The 23,650-nt window shown below is 41.1% G+C and overlaps 1 protein-coding gene across 1 annotated transcript in view; it reads right to left on the minus strand.

Moving 5' to 3' along the window:
- Positions 1-23,650, minus strand: part of ITPKA (inositol-trisphosphate 3-kinase A) — a 68,046-nt gene that overhangs the window by 19,739 nt on the left and 24,657 nt on the right. Inside the window, exon 2 of the mRNA XM_026709855.2 lies at positions 995-1,091. Coding sequence (XP_026565640.1) covers positions 995-1,091 — 97 coding nt within the window. The remainder of the gene's footprint in view (positions 1-994; positions 1,092-23,650) is intronic.

Below are 23,650 nucleotides of genomic sequence, written 5' to 3' on the forward strand. Positions count from 1 at the left end.
CTGAAATGGTATAGGATCTCCTGCTTCAGCAGGGGACTAGACTAGAAGACCTACAAGGTCCCTTCCAGCTCTATTATATTCTGATTCTAAAGAAAGCCAGGCAATAAACAGCTATTTCATAAAAATCCTCTGAAAAACATCTACCGGAAACATTTAACTATATTTAAGTCCAGATACACATGGCTGCACAAAAGCTCAAAAGCTTCACAGAACCAGCTACGTAATGACTCAGGAGCCAGATCTGGTGATTAAAAACACACTGTCCTGCTGCTATGATTTGAATTGATTATAACTGAAATAGTGGCCAATGGTATTATAGTATTTGAAACCAGGTTAGATATAAGAACAAGCTTCTGTTAATGGGATACAGTATATGCCGAAAGCTGACCTTTGGAATGCAGCATACATTTTAATCAATTCAAAATAATTTGTTGAGAAAAGGTAGCCATTTTGTTAGCATGTGTTCCCCAACTCCTACCCGAGAAGCTGGAAAGAACAACTCTGTAATCTCTACAAATTTTGAATTCAAAGCATGAGTCATGTTTGGATAATCGAAAGATAGATGGAAATATGTTTATAAATCACATGCCAATTAAATCATGGTGAATTTTGAGAGAGTTTTTATGATCGCTTTTATATTTAAAAGCAATAAAATATGATGTTAGGAAATCTGAGGTTTCAAAGTTCTTGTAAGAATTCGGTCACGTTGGAACAGCTCCACAGTCCCAAATAGCCCATAAGCCAACTGCATGATATATCTAATATTTTAATGAAGTCCACTTTTATTTATGTCATTATTTAAATGTGCATGGTTATTAATTCTCAAAACCCAGTATAGATTTTTTAAAAGAAGGAATAATGTAAATACTCTCTTATCTTGCTCTGAATATTTAGAAATAAATGATCAGCTCCGATTATGAGTATTTTTTTTTAACTAGGAGTTCTGCAGGCAGAGTCAAAGTTTTCAATTTCATTCATAATTCAAAGTTCTCACCTGTGTGACCAGCCAGCTGCACCCAAGAATACCTCCTTTTGAAGGGACTGATGACTGGCAAATTGACAATTGTCTTTATTGTCTGCCATGCCTTTTTCTGAAACACAAAAAAATAAAAGGTAATTGCATATGAACATCTAGACATTGTATGAAGGCGGGTAGCATTTAGTTATTGTTACAAACCTCCATCAATTTCCAAAATAACCCACCATTAGATAAATCAGGCCTCCATTTAGAGATACTGATAATCCTAATAAATTTAGAAGGCATATTAGTTAAAGGCTAACCAGGTGTAGGATTTATTCATGTTATCTAAGATTCATCAATATAAAACTAATTAACAAAATCCTGTTTAAATGAAACTCGGGCATGCTGTCCTTAGGCTCATATGGAGTTCTGCTTTGCATTTTTCTGGATCACATTATCCTTAGCTCAATAATCTTTTTTTTCCCCTTTCTTAAATATAAATAAGCAACAAATCCAGGCACTGCAGGGGCCAACTGAAATACAAAGAATTCCTTGAAAGATTATAGAAGGACCACGCCTAGTTTTGAACAGGCTCCCTTTCTGGATCAAATTCATAGGGTTATGTACTTTCTCCACTGACTAAATGAAAGCAGGTTATTCATATAGAACCTAGAGTTAAAATCTTTGTTTATTTTCCATGGTGAATAAATACAAATGTGTGTGGGTACATCAAAGATCAAGGCAATTGGCTAGGTGAGAAAAAAAAATCCTTCTAAGCACAGATTGTCATCCCATTAAAACAGATCCTGTTGCTCAAATCAGCTGCTGACCCAAGTTCTTGCAAAACGCATATTGTTTCTGCAGGGATTGTCCAGGTAAAATGCTTTTCTCTCTCTCTCCATCCTACTTGCAAACAATCATATGTTAATTTTATTAAGTGCAGTAAGTGCGTATTTTATTTAAAAATATTTTGGGGCAGAACACTGTAAGAAAAATGGCATAAGGCTGATGGACAAGCTTTAACAATTGAGGTTTTTTTTTAAAAAAAAAGGGTTAGGAATGGAGAAGGAATCTTCGCTTAGCCATCCTACACTGCTTAATTTTCACAACTCCTGGGGTTTTTCTTGTTTTTCTCAAACAAAAATTCAACTTTCTTTTTAAACAAAATCATGCATTTTGCCTACCTCCCTAAATTTTCATATTCAACAGTATAAGCCTACGCAAACCCACTAAATGCCTTTATGATAATGAGAAACAAAAGAGGTAAGACTAATTATGATTCATCCTTTTTCTTTTCTTTTTTTTCACTTTTGTACAACCTTAGAGAGGAGCTGATAATTCCAAGGTTCATCATGTTACAGTTAAATATGTGCAGAATGTGTTACGTTGCCACATTTGGAACAAGTCTTACTTTACCAGATCAGATTCATCTGAGAAGCCAAAGGAAAGACATAATTGTGGTTATCTGACTTATAGCTAGAATAATAACCTTCCCCAAACTGGTGCCATTGTGATGGGAAATACTAAAAACTCCATCATACCCTCCAAGCCAGCATGCTGCCTAGGGATAATGTGAATTGTACAAATATACTAGAAGATTCCAAATTGGGAAAATTGCACTATCCCATTCATTGGATATAGAGAGCACAGGTACACAAGACTTATCAGCTTAAAATGTCCCTGCAGCTCAGCCTTTATAAGGCTGGAGAGAAAATGACAAGAACTATTCTTGTTGTGCAATCTCAGGATTGATCAACAAGATACAACATGCAAACTTGGGAACCACTCCAATTTCTTTTCTTTATTCTGGGGATATCAAAGATAGGATGACATTAGTTTCTCTTCTTTTCAATTCAGCTACCTAAGCAAACCCAATTCAAGTAATGCATAAAAATAGAGCTATAGTTCTCCTCACCTTCTGTGTCTGCCTTTGGAAGAAGCAAATTATTTTATGACTTAATTGCTCTATAATCATTCCAGAGAATAACTACCGTTCTGCCAGCAACATTACTGTTTTTGTTAAAGAAACTGTGTGCCTAGTCTAGAATGCAGCTGCTGTTAAATTCCCAATAGAGTTAACTAAAAACTCCAGAAATAACTTAGCGGACCTTTTTACACCTAACAACACAGGGATTATCTTTCTAATGCCTTTTTTTCTTTTTGCATATTTCATAGAAGTAGACTTGTGAAATCCCATGCTGTGGGGTCTTCTTTGTATAGACACCCATGTCAATTCCTCCTCAGCAACCTTACACTGTCTAATTTCATATGTGATTAGTAGCCTCCTTTTTCTTCTTTTCCTTTCTACAATTTCAATTCGCCTCCAACTTCTTTTTAGCTTCTTAGTCCATTTCAACTGCCCTCTCCCCCTTTCATGTGACTGTCTCTCTTTTGAAATTAGATTAGATTAACAGAGTTGGAAGGGACCTTGTGGGTCATCTAGTCCAACCCCCTGCCCAATCAGGAGACCCTACACCATTTCTGACAAATGGCAGTCCAATCTCTTCTTGAAGGTCTTAAGTGATGAAGCTCCCACAACTTCCGTGGGCAAGCTGTTCCATTGGTTGATTGTTGTCATTGTCAGAAAATTACTCCTTATTTCCAGGATAAATCTCTCCTTATTCAGTTTCCATCCATTGTTCCTTGTCTGGACTAATTCTTTCATCTAGGACAGCGGTGTCAAACTCACGGTGCATGGGACAGATACATCACATGCCTGATTTAGCAAAGGGGGAAAAAGTCCCAGTATGTCACATAACGCCACCATCATGGCGCGAGTTTGACACCCCTGAGGTGTCTAGTGGGTTAGGTGGCAGGCTGTGTCTAACTCTTCCATTCTGCCACAGTTCCGTTAGCATAGAAGAGACCAGCATTAAGAGGGTCAGGTTGCTGACTATACGACTAGGTTATGATGCAACATGATGACTCAATTAATCTACCTTCTGGATATGCATAATACAGTGAACTATAAATTAATCAAATAGGTTGGATGTAGATATCATGCAAAACTACAGCACAAAACAAAAACAAATCTTATGCAAGCTTAATTCTAATCATTGTGAAAATCCAGCTGCTAGGAGTTCAACTGATTCTGTTTAGCATACTGTTTGTACAAAACCAATATCTTACAGAAATATATTAGTACAATTAGATTTGATTACCTGGTTTCCCAGACCTATATACAATTTGTTATCATGTTTTCACAGTGCCCTGTATTCACTGTTGGCCTTTGCAGGTTTATTCAAATGTCATACTTTTTAAAAAGAATCAGAGAAAGGATTTCCAAGCACCATTCATTTCAAAAATACTACTATGTACTATGTATACATACAGTACTGGAAACCATACAACTAAAAAGTAAGATTCAGCTCCATTTAATTCAATTTTACTGATGTCTCTCCTAACAATGCTACCACTTTTAGGGATCCCAGACTTGCTAAACACAGGCCTACTCATAAGCAGAAAAACACGTGACCTTTTTATGTATCCATGTGCTTATTTACTTATAGGGATTGTATTTGTGATTACAATGAGAACCTAAGATATATAATGTGGACAATGGGCTATGCCTCTATTGCACAAAACTGGGTGTTGGCACAAAAGAGGTGGCATGTTAAATGTTGACAGCTAAGTTAAAACAGGGCATTTTACTACAAAAGGGAGGAAAAGCTTATCTTTCTTTTATTGAAATATTGGAAGAAAAATGTATATTGTGAGTACCCTAAGATCAAAACCACCACATTTTACATGCAATATTCAGTTGTTTTGAAAGATGCACTACTTAATATGTGAGCATTTCTTATAAGGCACCTCTTTGCCAGCATCCTTCAGATTAGGACATTCCCTACTGTACATCTACGTGCAGGTCCGTAGGAGGAAGACCACCACTGATGCCATTGTTTATGCTCTTTGCACAGAAAGGACAGTGCAGGATTTTTCTTTGAATGGAAGCCATACAAGTACCATGTCCCATACAAACTATATGCAGTGATGTCAAGAGGAAAATAATACAATTTAAGCAATGTGGCTGGGGGAGATAGCCTATTAGTTCATAAGGAACCTTCCTCCTTTCTGAATAACTGTACTGGACCATAACTCCACTGCAGATCCCTCTGTAGAAAAACCCATTTCCAGTTTCATATCTGACAATCAGGTAATCCACATTTGTTTAGGTGCCTCATGTACTGACATCTCACTTTTGTTGTAACAAATTCCACAACATACTGCTATACAGCAATAGAGATATTCAAAAATCTACTTTTAAACCAATCTATTAGCAGCAAATTTCTTGTTAATTCTCCAGTCCAATTTCCAGCTGATAATCAGGATGTCTATATTGACCTGTGCATGTTTAACTAAATGTACATATTCTTACATAAAACGTGGGGAGTTGACACGACAGAAAAACAGCCTGTTGGCAAATAAAGGTCACTCCAGCATGTACACAGAACAAAATGTGTACAAAACAAGGCGTCAAAAACGTGTTTAATTCACACCTTCCTACTTGTCTTCATTATGCGCTGCCTCTTTTCTTAGAATATGTAAGAACAAGGTTCTTGAAGTCTTAAATCACCGCAAAAACCAGGCACTCAATATTACTAGTATTTGTGATTTGAAGGGGCAATTTACTCTGTGAAGACCAGGTTAGAAGACAGGAGACTGAGTTCTAATCCCACTTCAGGCATGAAAGCTTGGCTGGGAGACCGTCATCCGGTCGCTCTTTCTCAGCCCAAATGTCAGACCTGGGTGACAAACCAGTCAGTAAAAAACAGTGGATCACCACTCAAGTCATCTGAAAAAAGCAGGCCCTGCACTTATGGGAAACCACTAGGAAGGAGGGAAAAAAGGTACTTGGGTGAAAACATTTCTTTAAGTCCCTTCAATATTATCTTATCCAGGAATCATTTGCTCCAAGGTAAATAGTCTCTCCTACCCATGAGTCACATGTTGTCAGTGAAATTTTTCTTAGTAGGATGAGATAAGAGCAGGAACACCCCAGAACAAGCAAGCCCTAACATGATTCAACAACCACATTCACATACATTCAGGTGAATTGTATGAGAAGATGATCTGAATCTAAGAGAACTGTTCTTCATTAAATCACATCGCCTTTTTTCTCTTCCGCATACTTAAGAACAGAATTCTCTACTGAAGGTAACAAGCTCCCACCTTGTTAGCAAAGCACGCATACAGATCCACAACAAATAGCATGAAAAAGTTGAAAAAAGTGGGTCAGTCACTTTTTATTCCATTAGCCATCAAGAACTAAGGACAGAACCAACCTAGCACTAAGGAGGAATTTCCTGACAATTAGAGCAATTTAATCAGTGGAACAAGTTGCCTCTAGAAGTTGTGAATGCTCCAACACTGGAAGTTTTCAAGAAGAGATTGGACAACCATTCGTCTGAAATGGTATGGTTTCCTGCTTGAGCAGGGGGTTGAACTAGATGACCTCCAAGATCCCTTCCAACTCTGTTATTTTGTTAAATGGAAAAATAATTAATAAGATTTCCCTTGATTTGAAATTAACCCCTGCTGATTACATAGACATATCGAAGTTGGTTTTTTGGGCAATAAATGCATAAGTGGTTAATCATACCTTCTTTTTACCATTTTTCTAACATAGTATATAGATCAGGGATTTCCTGAAGGCTCCTCATCCAAGAATTAACCAGGGCCAACACAACTTTACTTTTTAAAAATTGGTTAAGGCTGGGGATCACATGATGCGGGGACACTGCAGCTATCTTAAATAAGAGTCAGTTGCCAAGAGTCCAAATCTTGATCCTGTAACTATGGGCATGCTGCAACAGTTATAAATGTGAAAAATAGTCATAATTCACTTTTTAAAAAAGTGTGTTGTAACTTCAAATGGTCACTAAACAAACTGTTGTGTTGGGTCTCCTGTTTGAGTAGAGAGTTGGGCTACAAGACCTGTAGTGTCCCTTCCAGCTATATTATTCTCTTATAGCTGGAAGGGACACTACAGGTCTTGTAGCCCAACTCTCTACTCAAACAGGAGACCCAACACTATTTTGGATAAATGGCTGTCCAATCTCTTCTTTAAAATCTTCAGGGATGGAACACCCACAACATCTGAAGGTTAGCTGTTCCACTGGTTGATTGTTCTCACTGTCAGGAAATCTCTTTTTAGTTCTCGGTTGGTTCTCTCCTTGATTAATTTCCATCCATGACTTCTTAATCTTCTGGTGCTTTCAAAAATAGATTGAGCTCTTCTTCTTTATGGCAGCCCCTCAAATATTAGAACATTGATATTATGTTGTCCCTTGTCTTTCTTTTCACTAGACTAGACATACCCAATTTCTGCAACTGTTCTTCGTATGTTTTACCCTCCAACCCCCCCCCCCAATCATCTTGGTTGCTCTTCTCTGCACTCTTTCCAAAGTCTCAACATCTTTTTTATATTGTGGCAGCCAAAACTGGAAGCAGTATTCCGTGTGTGGTCTTACCAAGGCATTATAAAGCAATATTAGTACTTCATGTGACCTTGATTTGATCCCTTGGCTATGCAACCTAGGACTGCATTGGCTTTTTTTGGTGACTCCTGCACACTGTTGGCTCATATTTAAGTGGTTGTCTATTAGGACTCCTAGTGCCCACTTGCAGTTTCTGCTACTGAGCCAGGTTCTACCTATTCAATACCTGTACATTGGATTTTTCTTACCTAAGTGTAAAACCTTCCTGTCAACTCTTGAAACAACTCTTGCTGAAGCCATATTTTTCTTGCTTTGTTTCTTCGTTGCCATACTTATGGAGGGGGAGACAAGGCCACGGAGTCTTGATTGGGAGTATTGCTCAGAACCACGACACTTTTCTTACCACTGAATTTCACTTTGTTAGATAGGCCCCAATATTCAAATCTGTTGAGATGCTTCTGGATCTTGAGCCTATCATATGGAGTGTTGGCTCTTCCCGTCAACTTGGTATCATCTGCAAATTTGATGAATTCCCCTTCTATCCCCACATCTAAATCATTCATGAAGATATTCAAGAGTACTGGGCCTAAGACAGAACCTTGGGGTATCCCCAGGGGTGGGATTCTCCCAGTTTGCATTGGTTCAGGCGAACCTCTAGCTCCAATGATCAGCTGTTGAGCAAACCGGTTGTCTCCCGACGATTGAATTGGACTGCCCCCTCCCCCGCACTGTACTTACCTATATCCTCCCAGCTGATTCGTGTGGCAGAGTAGATTGCCGCGTCTCAGCTGTGTTACTCCCCAGAAGTATCATAGAAGGTAAGTAATTTTGAAAGTTGCCCACGTGCACGATCACCGAACTGGTTGTTAAACTGGCAGCATCCCATCACTGGGTACCCCACTGCTTACTTCTCTCCATGTAGATGTAGTTCAATTGTAGTTCTATACATTGGTCAACCAGTTACAAATCAGTCTGATGCTGTCTATCCCATATTTGTCTAACTTACAAAGAAGTATGTTGTGGTATACTTTGTCAAATGTCTTACTGAAATCCAAATATACTATGTCCACAGTATTTCATCTTTTAATAAAGCATAAAATTAATTAATTCGAGAACTAAGTTCACATATGCACTCTGTTCATTCAGTCCTGAAATGAAGCAGTGATATATTATGGATTTGGAACTCAATTAGCAAAATATACCATATGTTATTATGCTACACAAATTCAGTAGCCTATGGTTCACTTTCAAGGTTACACTTGCCATTTTAATTATAAGGTTTATAGCATTACTTTGTTCAGATTTGGGATTTAATCTGCTGCAAGCTTAATTGAATCCTCAAGATATGCATCATATCATACTTCTCAAGTTCAATACAGGATAAGCAGCTACTGACTCTAAACCTGAACATGCAAGTTTAGGGAAACATTGCAACATGTGTCTTTAAATAAGTCAAATTGGTTGTGCAAGTTACAACTTGTTACTTGCAAAAGAGAGCCAAGAATGATCAACTATAATATCTGAAAACTGCCTAAAGTTACCAAGACATGTCGCATAAATTCATGCTTGGTCTATTTCTGTTCAGCCATTACAGGCCAGTAAGCTACAAATAGAATGTACCCTTTCAATCCTTTTCACATCCATGGCACATTGGCAAGGTGCTAATTTACATGGTCAACTATCTTATAGGCAGGACTTTGGTTGCAAAAGGTCCTGTGACATCACAAGATGCTGCAATTCATGAGGAGAAATGGAGACAGCCGGGCCCTCATGACATCACAGGAGTGGGGTCCTAACAATGCAACATTTCCCATTGTTTATTTGTGGCTCACACACGCAATACATCTGCTTTATTATCTGGAAGGCCAGTAAGAAAAAAAGATGTCCCTGACAAAGCCCTTGATCTTTTTCTTTTTAAATAAATAATTTTAAAAACAAGCCCAATGCAAGTATGGCAAAGATCAATTATATATTACTAGACTAACAGCAAAAAAAGTTTATTGCTAAGTTGCTTAGGATATACAAACAGAATTGGAAATTTGTGAATGTTCTCTGTCTATAAGATGGGTGTTGAAACTACATTAGTTCCCAACAGTCTTTTTCTAGTTGCAACTAAGCATGGCGATATCCTTTCTCTTCTGTGTCCCTACAACATTTCTCTCGTAAATTAGCAGTACTAATGACAATCACAAGACATGTAAAAACATTTGTCATTCTTTGCATCTTGTGACTAGTCCAAATACCAGTCCAAATGAGATCTGCTGTTTCATGCTGATGTGGCTATGTATCTTTTCCCTTTCATCCTAACCAACTTTGTCTGCCCTCCTCCTTATGCAGACAGACACATCAAAGTCATGCCAGCAACCTTCTAGATTGCCCAGCCAAGTCTTCTGTAAGAGCTGTGGGGGCTTTTAGCACAAGGATTAAAAAGTTAAACAGCATGATATAAAATAGTATAATGGTCTGAAATAGCCTAGCAGTCTGAAATTATGAAATTAATCTTATGCTCCACAACAGAGCACAATGGAATCTGGAACACAGCATTTATCACCAACAGAAAGAAAGGAAAGGGGTGAAATACCCTGAATTAAACTTGCTATTTGTAACTCAGCTCACTTTGTAAGTCTGATGGGTTTTTCTGTTTGCATTCTAATTTATGACACAATAGGGTATAGGAGAAGGGGCAGAGGAAGTCGCCTAGAAATTATGGATAGGGCACTACCGTTAGACTTGTCTCATTTCCGCTGCAGTGCCGTGATCCCAGCACTTTCTCACAGCTAGTGACATGCTGAAAAGGGACAGCAACAAAACTGGAGCCCTCAACCAATCACTCTGTTTAAATATGTACCGCACACACACAATGAAGATAGCAACATTTGGCAATGACAAAGAACAATCGCAATAGAGGAAATGGGGAAATGCTTATAGTGACTATGTATATTTTTTTACAAAGCTAGTTATTTTTCATGCTACCGTGTCCTGAAATGCATTGCAAGGCATTTCACAAAGGGGATATCTGGGATAGGGAGGTTTACATCTTGCCCTCTTTCCTTTTTATCAACAAATATCTCATCTCTCTGGCAGTTAAACTCAGCCTGTCCTCTGAAATAAACAGGAAACGAGAACCCCGCAGAGGATACACCTGCTGAGCTTTCAGAAACAGCAGTGATAACCTTTAGCCATGTCTTGAGTATAGAAATCAGAATCATCCCAAAATGGTTATTCTCTAAGCCTATGACATGTCAACATATTCATCACAGCGGGTAAACCCATTTTATCACTTTATAAATGTCAACAGACTAAGGATACTACTCTCAGCATACAAAGCTGTATGACCACTCCATCCTGAATCTCTTTGTAAATACAATTATTTGAAAACAGAGCTGTCTCCTGGGATTGCCTGCTAGAAGGACAATGGCAAAGGCTCAGAGCATGTAATGAAGTTAAACTGGTTAAGGAACAGAGGTGGTATTCAGCAGGTTCTGACCAGTTCTGGAGAACCAGTAGCAGAAATTTTGAGTAGTTCAGAGAACCAGTAGTGGAAATTTTGAGTAGTTTGGAATACCATCTCTGACTGGCCCTTCCCCCATCTATTCTCTGCCTCCGGAGTCCCAGCTGATTGCTGGGTCTTCTTTTGTTGCCCTGCATGGGAGAACAGAGCTGGAAAGCAGGTTAGTGGGGTGGGGAGGGAATGGGATTTTGCAGTAACCTTCCCCTGCCACGCCCACCAAGCTCTGCCACACCCACCAAGCCACGCCCACAGAACCAGTAGTAAAAGTTTTTGAATCCCATCACTGTTAAGGAAGCATAAAAACAGAGGACACGCCAGGCTCCTTCCACAGGCACTATTGCAATGCTGGTGTTTGTTTGCTAAAACCTTTGTTAAGAAGAAAATCGCATGTGAGTTGTAAGATCTATGATACTTATCAATGGAAGAAACAGGGAGAGGCAACTGCAGAGAAGGACAAATACTGAAACACCCAAGATAATAATAGTCCATAGTTAACCATTCATCCATATTCCAAATATAATTTCTCTCACTGCTTTTCCACTGTATCAAATCCAGTGCAGCGACTTCCTTTCTTTCTTTGTTTAATTTGGAACTTTTAATTGCAGTTGTTCTGCAGTGTGTCTAATAGCGGAAGAAGAGGAGGGCATGAACAATAAACATTAAAAACAAGGCATAACTAATTAATCATTGGAGAGAAATTATATTAACATGCCTCTGGACTTCCATGGGATAAGAATTGCAGGAAACTGCTGGATTACCTATTAAGTCTCATTAGTGTAACTAAATTAGTGGGATAAATCATGCACGTTACTACTCATATACATAATATAAAAGAGAGAACATCAGTAGAAACCCTGATCTTTGTATTGATGCTATGGTAGGATAAGAATAAACTGAAGACTTTCACAGAGAGGTATTTAAAATTCAGAGGAAGACTAGTCAATACACTAATTGATTACATTAATGAGCTATAACCTTTCAGTAAAGCACGTTGGCAAACTTCTTATCTCATCATAGAATACAAGCCCGGCAAAGTTACTCCCTTAAGATAGGAGCAAATTAATACTAGAAGGAAAAAGAAAAAAACATTTAGTGCAAGTTTTTGCACTGAAACCAGTCCTAATAAATTGTATCTTTTTATCTATTCCTTAACTTCCACAAAAATGACTCCACTATATTGGCCTCCATATGTGTTGAGAGTATAACTTCTACCATTTCTAGCCTGTGGGCCCTAGGTTGCTGTAAATTGGCCCTAGTTTCCTATTACATTTGAATAGTTTCCTAACAAGACTAACAACTGATTATGTGTCATCAATATAAGTGTCATACAGCCTTCTCCACCAAAGGTCTATGGAGATTCTCAGTCATCCAGATCATGGTTGACTCCATGGTTGTTCCAAAGGTGCTTTTTCAAGAGGCAACTGGACTTTCTGTTTTTTCTTTAAAGACGTTTCGCTTCTCATCCAAGAAGCTTCTTCAGCTCTGACTGGATGGTGGGGAATGGAGAGATTACTTCGCTAAAGGACTTTTTCTTGCATATCTTCAGAACTAACTAACTCAGAAAATCAACTCTGATTATACATATTGCCTTAGGGTTGAAGTATACAATGGAACAGATAGGCCAAATCAAATGCTGAATTATCTAGAGATACGTGGTGCAGCTTAGTTAGAGCTGGAACTCATCAAAACATCTTAATTAATCACATAGTCAAGACAGATACATATATCCATAACAATGCTTATCTGAATATTTCTACCACATGATTGTTTTCAACATACAGAAAAAGAATACTGAAACATAACAACAAAAGAGAATGATAACAAACATTACAAAGGAAAAAAAATGATATAATGGAATGAAGATGTAAGAAAAGCACTGCTTTCAAACAGTGAATTACACTTGATCACATATTGGTCAATCTTTCCTCTATAGCAGGGGTGTCAAACTCAAGGCCTGCAGGCCAGATTGGATTTGTGGGGCTGCCCAGGAAACAACAAAGGATCAGTTTGTGGTGCCTCTGCACAGCCCCGTGGGCCTCATTTTCAGTCTGGGCGGCCTCCTGCAACCCTCTACCAGCGAAAATGGAGCTCGGGGGTGGGGGCGCATGCAGGCTCCTTTTTTGCTGGCAGAGGGCTAGCAAAACAAACTAAAAACAAAAATTTTTTGCATATGAGCACCCAAGAAGGGACAGGAAAGGAGAAAGGGAAAGAGGAAAGACAAAGAAAAAGATGGGAAGATGGGAAGGAAAAAGAAAGAAGAATAAAGGGGGAAGGGAAGGGAAGGGAAGGGAAGAGAAGGCAAGGCAAGGCAAAGCAAGGCAAGGCAAGGCAAGAAGAAAAATCCTTCCTGAGCATTTGGCCACCTGGCAGATGGCAAGGCTCCTTTGGAGGACAAGGGTTTTGGTGCTCTCCCTGGAAATACAAACAACAAAGTAGAAGGAAAAAGTCTTTTTTTTCCCCTGCGTGGAAACACGTCAGTGATCTTCAGCAATTCAAATAGATTACTTCAGCTCAGCCCTTCCACAGCTTTCATAACTTTAAACAACAGATAATGCTGTCATAGAGGATTATCTGTTCTGAATCATTAATTATCGGGAAAGGCTTAGAATGTTTGAGAGGCTGAATTAAATCTTGAAATGTCAGAACAAGGATCAGAATGAACAGGCAGGAACAGAAGACTTATTCTATCTGCCTTTCTATTTTTATTTTTATTTTGGGAAAGCCAAACTCTATATCTCACCTTTCACCTTAAATCCCCTTCATTTCAGTAACACTCCATGAAAGATTACCAACGGAATAGTTTTATACTTTCAATATAGTAAGTGATAGATGGCTGTTTTTACAAATAGAAGCCCAGCTCTGTAAGAATGTAAGTCAGCAGTATATGTTATCTAATAGGGAGTGGTGTTTACCTACAGGAAAAACCACATCCTTCAGCAATTACTTTGCTTAATACCTCAGCACTTTTACACTGTCATCAGACAGATCTCCCTAAGCACTATATCAAAGGGTGATTTAGTCATACCAAAATGCAGGTAAGACCTGAAACTTCCTAGCAGCAAAGTTGAAAGAAGCAGAACGTCACAAGAGAAGCCTTAAAGTGAGCATTATAAAACTGAAAAAATATGGGCTTTTTCCATTTAAGCAGACAAGCAATTCATGCCTATTTTACATCCACACAAATATTCAGCCGTTTGTTTGTTTTTATAGATCCTTGCCTATAGCTATTTTTGAAGATAAATAGCTTCACCCACAAGGATGAAGCTATATATCTTCAAAAAGATTTTTTATTATTACTAAATATTATTTATTATTTATTATTGGATCTTACCCTCCAAAGAGCTGAGGTATTTTTGCTAATGTGTACTTAGTGCATGAAGTGTATAGGGGCATTTTTTAAACCTTTAAAATATGTTGATTCTGTCCAAGGATGACTTGAACAGAATCAACATATGTATATGCAGATAGATATATATGTCTATGCCTATGTGTACACACATGCATACTTTACAGAAGTGTGTGTGTGTGTGTGTGTGTGTGTGTACACACAGGGCTGTGTCCAGTGTCTACAGTCTAATTTTTTGAAATTCATCAGGAGTGTCATTTCCTCTTATTTTCAGGATTATTCAAGTGATTATATCCTACTTAGTTGCATCCATTAGTTGCTGTGTTTCAGAGATATGGGCGTTGGTAGAAGTTACCGTGAACGTCCTTTCTATCTATGCTGCGAGAGAGCCCAGGTTGGGTTGACTTCTTCCTATGACGTCATAGCTGAGTCTGTACTAAGATATAAAAGCCAGCCCACGGGAGAGACCCCAGCTTTGGCGAAGATACTTGACAGACTGAAAGGTGTCTCTGAAAGCCCAAAATAAATACAGAAATATGTCTTACCCTCTCTGGACAAATCAAGGGAGGGGCTGGGCTCTCTCGCAGCATAGATAGAAAGAGCGTTCACAGTAACTTCTACCAATGCCCATTCTCCTCCATGCTGCATCGAGAGCCCAGGATGGGACATACCAAAGCTTGCATGTCCACGAGTGGGTCCTTGTCTGGCTCATCACAGCGACTGTGGAACCACTCGTTGAAGCACCCGTCTGCCGAAGGCTGCAGTCGCCGAGGCAAAAGCATCCAGACGGTAGTGTCTGATGAAAGGAGACAGGGATGTCTACGTGGCCGCACGAAAAATCTCCTCCAAGGATGCCTGGGTCGCGCAAGCTGCAGAAGTGGCTGCACTTCTGGTAGAGTGCGCCGTCAGACCTTGGGGAACCGGAAAGGCCGCAGCTTTGTAGACCTGCTCAATGCAAGACCTGACCCACCTGCTAATAGTAGGAGAAGAGGCCTTGTGCCCCAAGTGAGAAGGGAAAAAGGAAACAAACATGGCTTCCGACTTCCTGAAGGAGGAAGTGCGCTTAATGTATATTCTAAGAGCCCTTCTTACGTCTAGCGTGTGCCAATGCCGCTCTAAGTCATGGTGCGGGAGAGGACAGAAGTCAGGCAAAACAATGTCCTGGGAACTGTAAAACCAGGTGTTAACCTTCGGAATAAATGAGGAGTCCAGACGAAGAACAACCCTATCATCATGAAAGGAACAAAGTTCCTGTCTGATGGAAAGAGCAGCAAGCTCGGAAACCCTCCTGGCAGAAGTCATGGCAACAAGGAACGCTACCTTCAGAATCAGGAAACGGAGAGACACTGTTCTAAGGGGTTCAAAGGGGTGCTTTGTAAGGGCATTAAGGACCAAATGAAGGTCCCGGGAGGGATACCTGTGAACCACCAGAGGGTGCAGGTTGGAAGCCTCTTTCAAAAACCTCCTGACTGAAGTATGATGGGATAAGGAAGGAAGCGAACCCCATAAAAGGACTGAGGAGAGGGCCGCAACCTGCCTGCGTAAGGTGTTGGGGGCCAAACCTGTCTCCAGCCCATGCTGAAGGAAGCTAAGAACTTCTGCCTACTGGGCTGAAGCAGGAGAAAGACCCTCCCTGAGGCACCATCGGGAAAAAGCCTTCCAGGTGGCATCATAGATGCGCCTTGGAGAAGGTTTGCAGAAGCCAGGATAGTGAGGATGACCCCTTCTGGAAGATCAGCCTCCTCTAGCCACTGCCGCTCAAGTGCCACACGGTCAGCTTGAACCACTGGGGCTCTCAGTGGAGCAGGGCCCCCTGGTGAAGGGAGATTAGATGGGCAGGGATCCTCCAAGGAGAAGCCACCAATAGGTTGACCAGATCCGCAAACCAGGGCCTCCTTAGCCAATAGGGTGCCAGGAGGAAGAGCTCCGCACATTCCTCCAACATCTTTCAAATTACTGCCAGAATGATGGGAAGCAGGGGAAAGGCATAGAGGAGACCCTTGGGCCATCCGCACCGAAAAGCATTGGTCCCCTCCGCTCCCTGGCAAGGAAACCTGGTGAAGAATCTGGTGACTTGGGCGTTTTGAGGAGTGGAGAAAAGATCCACCTCCAGTGTTCCGAATCTGAGGGAAAGATCTCTGAATAGAGACGGAGGAATGGACCATTCTGCCTGGTCAACTAGGCCCCTGCTGAGCCAGTCGGCCTGGGAGTTGTCGACCCCGGAGATGTGGTCCATCAAAATCGATAACAGGTGTTTCTCTGCCCATAACCCCAGCCGTAGAGTCTCTCTCATGAGGGCTTTGGACCTCGTCCCCACTTGCCGTTGACATGAGCCTTTTGCAGCCGTGTTGTCCGTAAGGACTAGAACATGAGAGCCGGTCACTGATTGCCTGAAATGCTTGAAAGCCAGAAAAATAGCTCTGAGCTCTAGCCAATTTATGGGAAGGGTCTATTCTGATCTGGACCAAATGCCCTGAGCTATCTGGCCCTGCATATGGGAACCCCAATCCAGGAGGCTGGCTTCAGTGGTTATCACTAGCCTGTCTGGGTCCCTGAACAGGAGTCCTCTCCAAATAGATGGGGAATGTCACCAATTGAGAGATCTCTGGATTTGTGGCGGGAGTGGGACCTTGATGGATGAGTGGCTGGTTCCTGCTCGTTGGTAGGGAAGCAGGAACCATTGGAGGGCTCGGGAGTGGAGCCGAGCCCACGAGACGATGCCAATACAGGAAACCATCTTCCCCAGAAGTTTGGACAGCAGCGACAGGGGGACAATTTGGTGTTGCTGGATCTGGCTGATGATCTCTGCAAGGCTCTTTCCACAAGCTGAGGACAGGAAAACCTGGCACGACATGGTATCGATGACTGCTCCCAATGTTGCAATTTGGTTGTAGGAGAGAGCTGGCTCTTTTTGGTGTTGATGGAAAATCCGTGGCTCTGGAGACGACAGGGTAATTTGCAGATCCCGATGGGCCGCAAGGATGGAAGAGGAAAGAACCAAAATGTCATCCAAGTAGCATTGGATCCTCACTGGAATAGAACGCAGAGATGCCATCAATGCTGCCAGAACCTTTGTGAAGACCCTTGGAGCCGATGAGAGACCGAAGGGAAGTGCTCGACACTGGTAATGGGTATTCTGCTAACAGAAACAGAGAAACTGGCGATGATGAGGCCAAATTGGGATGTCAAGGTAAGCCTCAGTGAGATCAATGGAAGAGAGGAGGTCACCCTCCTGAACACACTCTAAAATAGAATGCTGCTGTTGAAGCCCGAACAGCCCAAGCAGCAGCCTGGTGATTGCACTTGAGGGTCTGTTCAGAACGTTTATCATCCGGTTTCAGGATATCTTCTGGCTCCCCGGGAGTGCCAGAAGATGAGAACGAGGCCAGAACTGGAATGTCAACAGAAGGCACTTCCAGGGCATTGTCCAGAGCTGCGCTGACACTGTAGAAACACTTATCTAGAGAAGATGGGCGAGAACCTGCCGAAGGAGAAGCGCACTGTTCCTTGACCATGTCCAGGAACAAAATGGGAGAAGGCAAAACCTCTGCATGCACTACAGGCTTGGAGAAGAGCAAATCCCCTTGGCTAGAGGGATTTCCTTGTGGCTCGGGAGCCACTTCCTCTGGTGACAGCTTGGCAGTGACCAAGGCCTTGCTGAGTAATGGCCTGAAGAGAGTAGGTTTGAAGACCAATGCAGAGGATGTCTGCTCTGGGGGAGAGTCCTCTTCCTCTGAAAGATTTTGGTCAAAAATCTCACCCTCTTCACACTCTGAATGAGAGGAGCAACTGTTTTCAGATGGTGAAGGCCTTCCTTCCTCATCAACCTCCTCCCATTCTGGTAGAGAAGAATGGACCCTGAGGTCCTGAGGCCTGTGTAAATCAGGATAATGAGGCAAGGAACTTATAGATTGAGAAGGGAGAAGGGCCCTTTCCAGAGGTTGAAAAATTTGCTTGAAGCCTTCAGCCAGTCCCTGCCTAATGGCTGATGAGAGTACATCTTGGATATCCCTTGGTCTATGCTCAAAGGTAGATGCAGAAGGCCGAAGGGCCGCTGCTGTGGGAGTGAAGGTGGCTTCAGGCATAGATTGAGGAGAGGTTCGAGGCCTGGAGGGAGGGGAAGGAGCATAGAGCATAGAAGCCTGTTGGAAATAAGGCCCAGATCTGCTTAAATCCTGAGGATCTGACTGTACAGCAAGAGCCCGAGGAGACCAGGATGGAGGATGGAAAGGCTCATAGATAACTTCTCCCCTGGGAGGGCTTGGTTGGGGCTCACGAGTATCACCTGAAACATGCTGTAGTTGCACTCCCTTCTGTTGAATAGTTCTGTTGAACTGCCTCTCTAGAGCTGCATGTCTGCGCTTCTCTGCCCTCAATTCAGCCTGAGTTGCCTTCTTAGGGGCTAGTGCCTTAGCTTTGATTTTTTCAGCCACCTCCCTCTGGACTGATTGGGTACGTTGCCTCCAACTTTTTCTCCTATTGGGCTTAAGAGACTGTTCCACTGGGGGGGGAAAGCTCTGCCAGAGCCTTATCTTGCTCCATTTATAAAATAAAGACTCTTGCGTTGGAAAGAAGCTGTTTAGAAATTTTTCTGTTAAGCCCCTTAGGGTATAAATGGCCCCCGGGCCTACAAAATGGCCGCTCACCTCGTGGTGGAAGGCTTGAATCCAAGATGGCCGCTGACTACAGGAAAACAGGCTCCAAGATGATTCTTCAATTTGAGCAAAGTCAGCAAGGGAAAAACACAGCAACCAGCTACATGATCAGCTGGTTTGAGCTCTTATCAGTTTGCCGATCGTGTTTACGATCGCTCCAAACTGCAGGCGTGGGGGGAGGTCTGCAGACACTGCCCAGCTTGCCTGCACAGAGCTCTGTGACGCTGCTTCCAACGTTGTAGGGCTCTCCTGAAAGAGCAGCTGCCCAGATCCCTGGGAGCTGCTTGAAGAGAGGAAAAAAAGTACTGAAGATCGCTGGTGATTGCTATCTAACAGAACGCTTTCAGAGACACAGCTACTGACTGAAAGGAGCTGAGTCAAAAGCTGGGGTCTCTCCCGGGGGCTGGCTTTTATATCTTAGTACAGACTCAGCTATGACATCATAGGAAGGAGTCAACCCATCCTGGGCTCTCGATGCAGCATGGAGGAGAATGACTGTATTACTATACTGTATCTTTATTTTTTACCTATAAGCACCTATTCTACTATATTGCTCCTCCATTCCGACATAATTAAATCTTGATTGCTTTCTTTTTCTTTTCTTTTCTTTTTTGGGCTAGGCACTTAAGAGAATCCCCTTTCTTTTCCTTCCCACAGCAGTAATCCTTTGATTAATTATCCAATTCAATGTTTGGGTAATGAGTTTCTGAATCTCTCCAGATCTAGCATGATACAAGTCAGAGGCATACGAATTTAATAAATAAGCCACACACCAAACCACTGGCTAAATTTTAGCACTTTGACCCAGTGAGCTCTTGATCTTTAAGGAGATACTTAGAATGTTAAATTATGCAAAGAGTATCTATAGTTCTATTAAGAATTATAAATAATTAGAGTGTATCTACTAAGGAAATACATGCAGCATGCATGTATAATGAGTTAATGCATGTATAATGAGTTAACATTATAACCAATGCATGTATAATAAGTTAACATTGTAACCAAATTTTGTCACTGGGTGACTGTTACGACTCCCTGCTAATGCATAATGCCACACTTTGTGAACTTTGCAAACCTTTGTAAGACAGCTTTCAGAAACCATCAGTAACCTCCAAGTGACCTTGACAGTGCCACCAAAGACTTCGCTAATAAAGGAAACCTGACTGAAGCTATCTATCACTCAAATATCACATAAAGTACAGTATGAGTGCAGACAGAGGATTCCCAATGCTATTAGGAACACCCTCTCACCAAGAATTCGGGCATGCCTAAGTGTGTGTGCATTATATCTTTATTGCTTATAATTAAAAACATATGCCTCTGTCCAGTGATAGTTCATTTTATAAATGCAATGTTTTTGTTTCTTAGTATTGTAGTCCAAACGTTTTTCAAACACTGAACACAGATTCAGTCTTACAACTGCAATATAAAGTTTGGCTGAGATAGGTTAGATCATTCACACATCACAACTATTTTATTTATTTGTTGTTTGTTTGTATCCCACCTTTATTATTTTTACAAATAACTCAAGGCGACGAACATGCCTAATGCTCCTTCCTCCTATTTTCCCCACAGCAACAACTCTGTGAGGTGGATTAGGCTGAGAGAGAGTGGCTGATCCAAAACTGGTTTTCACGATTTACTGAATACATTTGGGTTTATACAATATGTTAAGAAGCCACAATCAAACCATGGTGGAGAAAAATATCAAGATAAAACATTGGATGCCAAAAAAAAGAGTCCCTAGACAAACAAAATACCTTTTTGAATAAAATAAAATTCTTTTTGAATAAAGACTAAATAAAAAAAATACTTCACTCTAAGACCAACAGCACAGATTCACACTTCTCCTCCATTTTAATATCCTTTCTTCATAGCTTTGCTCAGCTGTAATATCTTCTCAGCACATATGTATAAAAATAAAATGGTACTATTTTTGCGCTGAAAATATCACATTATTTTCTATGATTAATTTCTATTCCACTTAGATTATAACGGCCAAACATCTGCAGATAACATTGACAGGAAATAATCTTGTTCTTCCTCTGGCTCAGCTGACAGACAAAGTAAGATTTAGACTATATTTAGTGTAATGGTGCCTCAACAAGCAGCATGTCTCAACACTGGCAACTTTAAGATGTGTGAACTTCAACTCCCAGAATTCCCCAGCCAGACATGGTTGAGAAACACCAGTTTAGAGAATTTACAGAATGCTAAGCTTTTATAGGACAGGAAAGACTAAGTTCCATTTTGAAGCACTGGTTTATATGTCAGTTACAATGGAGGAAGTCAGAACTTGCATACATCTGCAGAACAAAGTTGCTAATTGTTCAACATGCTTTCTTAAAGTCCATGGAATTTATAATAATATGCTCCTGATGCACTTCACTGAAAAGTTTTGACTACATTAAAGCAAATCACTGAAAAGTTTTGACTACAAGCAAAATAATGAAGACTAAACACAAGCAACACAACAAGCCCTAACTTGATAGTCAAAAAACATTTCCAGTGCAATAAGCCGGAAAACTCACATTGCTCTGTTCAGAAGTAGACTGAACTAGAAGAGATCTCTGATCCTTCTATTTGCTATTTTATTATTCTGTGTAGGAGAAGAAATGGCAGAAATGGGTGGAGTTAAAAGAGGGATCAGACTAGAATCTTTATGTAGCCACAAGTGAACTAACTCCAACTCCCCTAAGTGACGTTGATCCAACCAGGTGCTTAACTTCAGTTAAAGAGACTCCTGTCCATAGACTTTTAGCAATAAATCAGCTGAATTGAACTTACACATGTGGAATTGGTCTTTCAACCTGATGTTCTGTTAGCTAAAGAGTACAGGTAGTCCTCTACTTATGACCACAATTGAGCCCAAAGTTTAGGTTGTTAAGTGGGAAATTGGTTAAGTGAGCTTTGTCCCATTTTATGACCGTTCTTGCCACATTTGTTAAGTGAATCATTGCAATTGTTAAATTAGTAATAGGGTTGTTGGCTTCCCCATTCACTTTGCTGATCAGAAGGTTACAAAAGGTGAACATAACCCTGGGACACTGCAACCATCATAAATATATGAACCAGTTGTCAAGCATCTGAATGTTAATTACACGTCCATGGGGATGCTGCAATGATATAATTGTGAAAAATGGTCATAAGTTACTTTGTTCAGTGCCGCTGTAACTTTGAACGGTCACTAAATAAACTGTTGAAAGTTGAGGAATGCTTGTAGAAATTACAAAGCATTGTAGGGCAGCGAGGAGTAACTGTGGCCCCAAAGGAGCTAATTACCCACCTTGGAAAAGGGGATCCCAGTAACACCACCAAGGTACTACCCCATTACAATTCAGTTATCTATTATTTGGGAATACCTTAAGGCAGTGGTGGCTAATCTTTTTGGGCTCCTGTGCCAAAAATTGTGTACACGCTTGCGTGCGCATGCTCACATGCCAGCATCCAGTTTCCTTCGCATGTGTGCGCAATCCCCGCTCCTCCCCCGCCCCTTACCTGCACTGTACCTCCCAGCTGATTTTCAGCCAGTTTGAGGCCTTTTTTGGCCTCCCAGAGGCTTGAGGAAAGCCTCTGCAGCCTTTTCAAGCCAAAAAATGGGCCTGTTTCATCATTTCCTGTATTACCGGAAGTGATGAAAAGGGGCCCATTTTTTGGCCTGAAAAGGCTTCAGAGGCTTCCCTCAAGCCTCTGGAAGGCTGAAAAAGGCCTCAAACAGGCTGAAAATCAGCTGGGAGGTGAGCACATGTACAGTGAGGTAAGTTTGCCTGGGGCTCGCGTGCCCGCACAAATGGCTCTGCATGCCACCTGTGGCACACATGCCATAGGTTCGCCACCACAGCCTTAAGGGAAGAAAGGGAATTGGACCCTGTGAGTCATATGGTCTGATATAAGCAGGCTTTCATAACACTTTCTAAGAAAGAAGAAACAGTATAATTTCATGTAATCATCCACTTCATACCAAAGAACAATTCAGTTGAATAATAAAGATATACTTGGCAAGAAAGCCAAGAACGTTTTTCATTAAACAAGCTGTTCCCTAAATAATGGATTTTCAACTTTCCATGTATGACACTTTCGAGGATTATCATTGTAAAGCAATCCGTGCAGTACTTCTTACAAGTCACAGTTACCAAGTCACAGTTTATAATCAATCATGACATTTCTTCCTAAATATATATTTATGTTGGAAATCAAGCTAAAGAAAAAGGGAAAAATAAATAAATTCTGTTTAGCTTGGAAACAATTGCCACAGGCCATTGTCAGCTCTTACAAATAAATCTCTTTTGTTTTCCTGGAATATTTAAATCTCTCTTAATGCCAAAATAGACAAACTGTTCCAGGATGTCAGGCAAACAGAAAATGCATATTCAGAGGCTTCCAACATGAGCTTTCACCAGTATAGGGATGATACTCAGCTGTACACCTCTGCCCATGGTAAGTTAAGTGAAGCTGCACCTGCCTTCTCTCAGTGGCTGGTGGTCCAGATGGGGAGCAACAGGCTAAAACATGGCTCTGGGTTAGGGGCTCTTTGGCTTTTGCAGAATTACCATCTTTGGACATGGGTGGGGTTGCATTGTCTCAGACTGACCTGATATATAATGTGGGATTCTCCTGAATTTGCAACTCTTAGTCGACTGCAAGTAGCAGTCATGGCCAGGAGGGTCACTGCACCACTATGAGTTGTATACTAGTTACGCCCATTTCTGGACTAATCTACCCATCTCACACTCACCCATG

Source organism: Pseudonaja textilis, chromosome 1, assembly GCF_049901715.1.
Source record: "Pseudonaja textilis isolate UNSWEBS1 chromosome 1, rPseTex1.2, whole genome shotgun sequence".
Taxonomy (NCBI): Eukaryota; Metazoa; Chordata; class Lepidosauria; order Squamata; family Elapidae; genus Pseudonaja; species Pseudonaja textilis.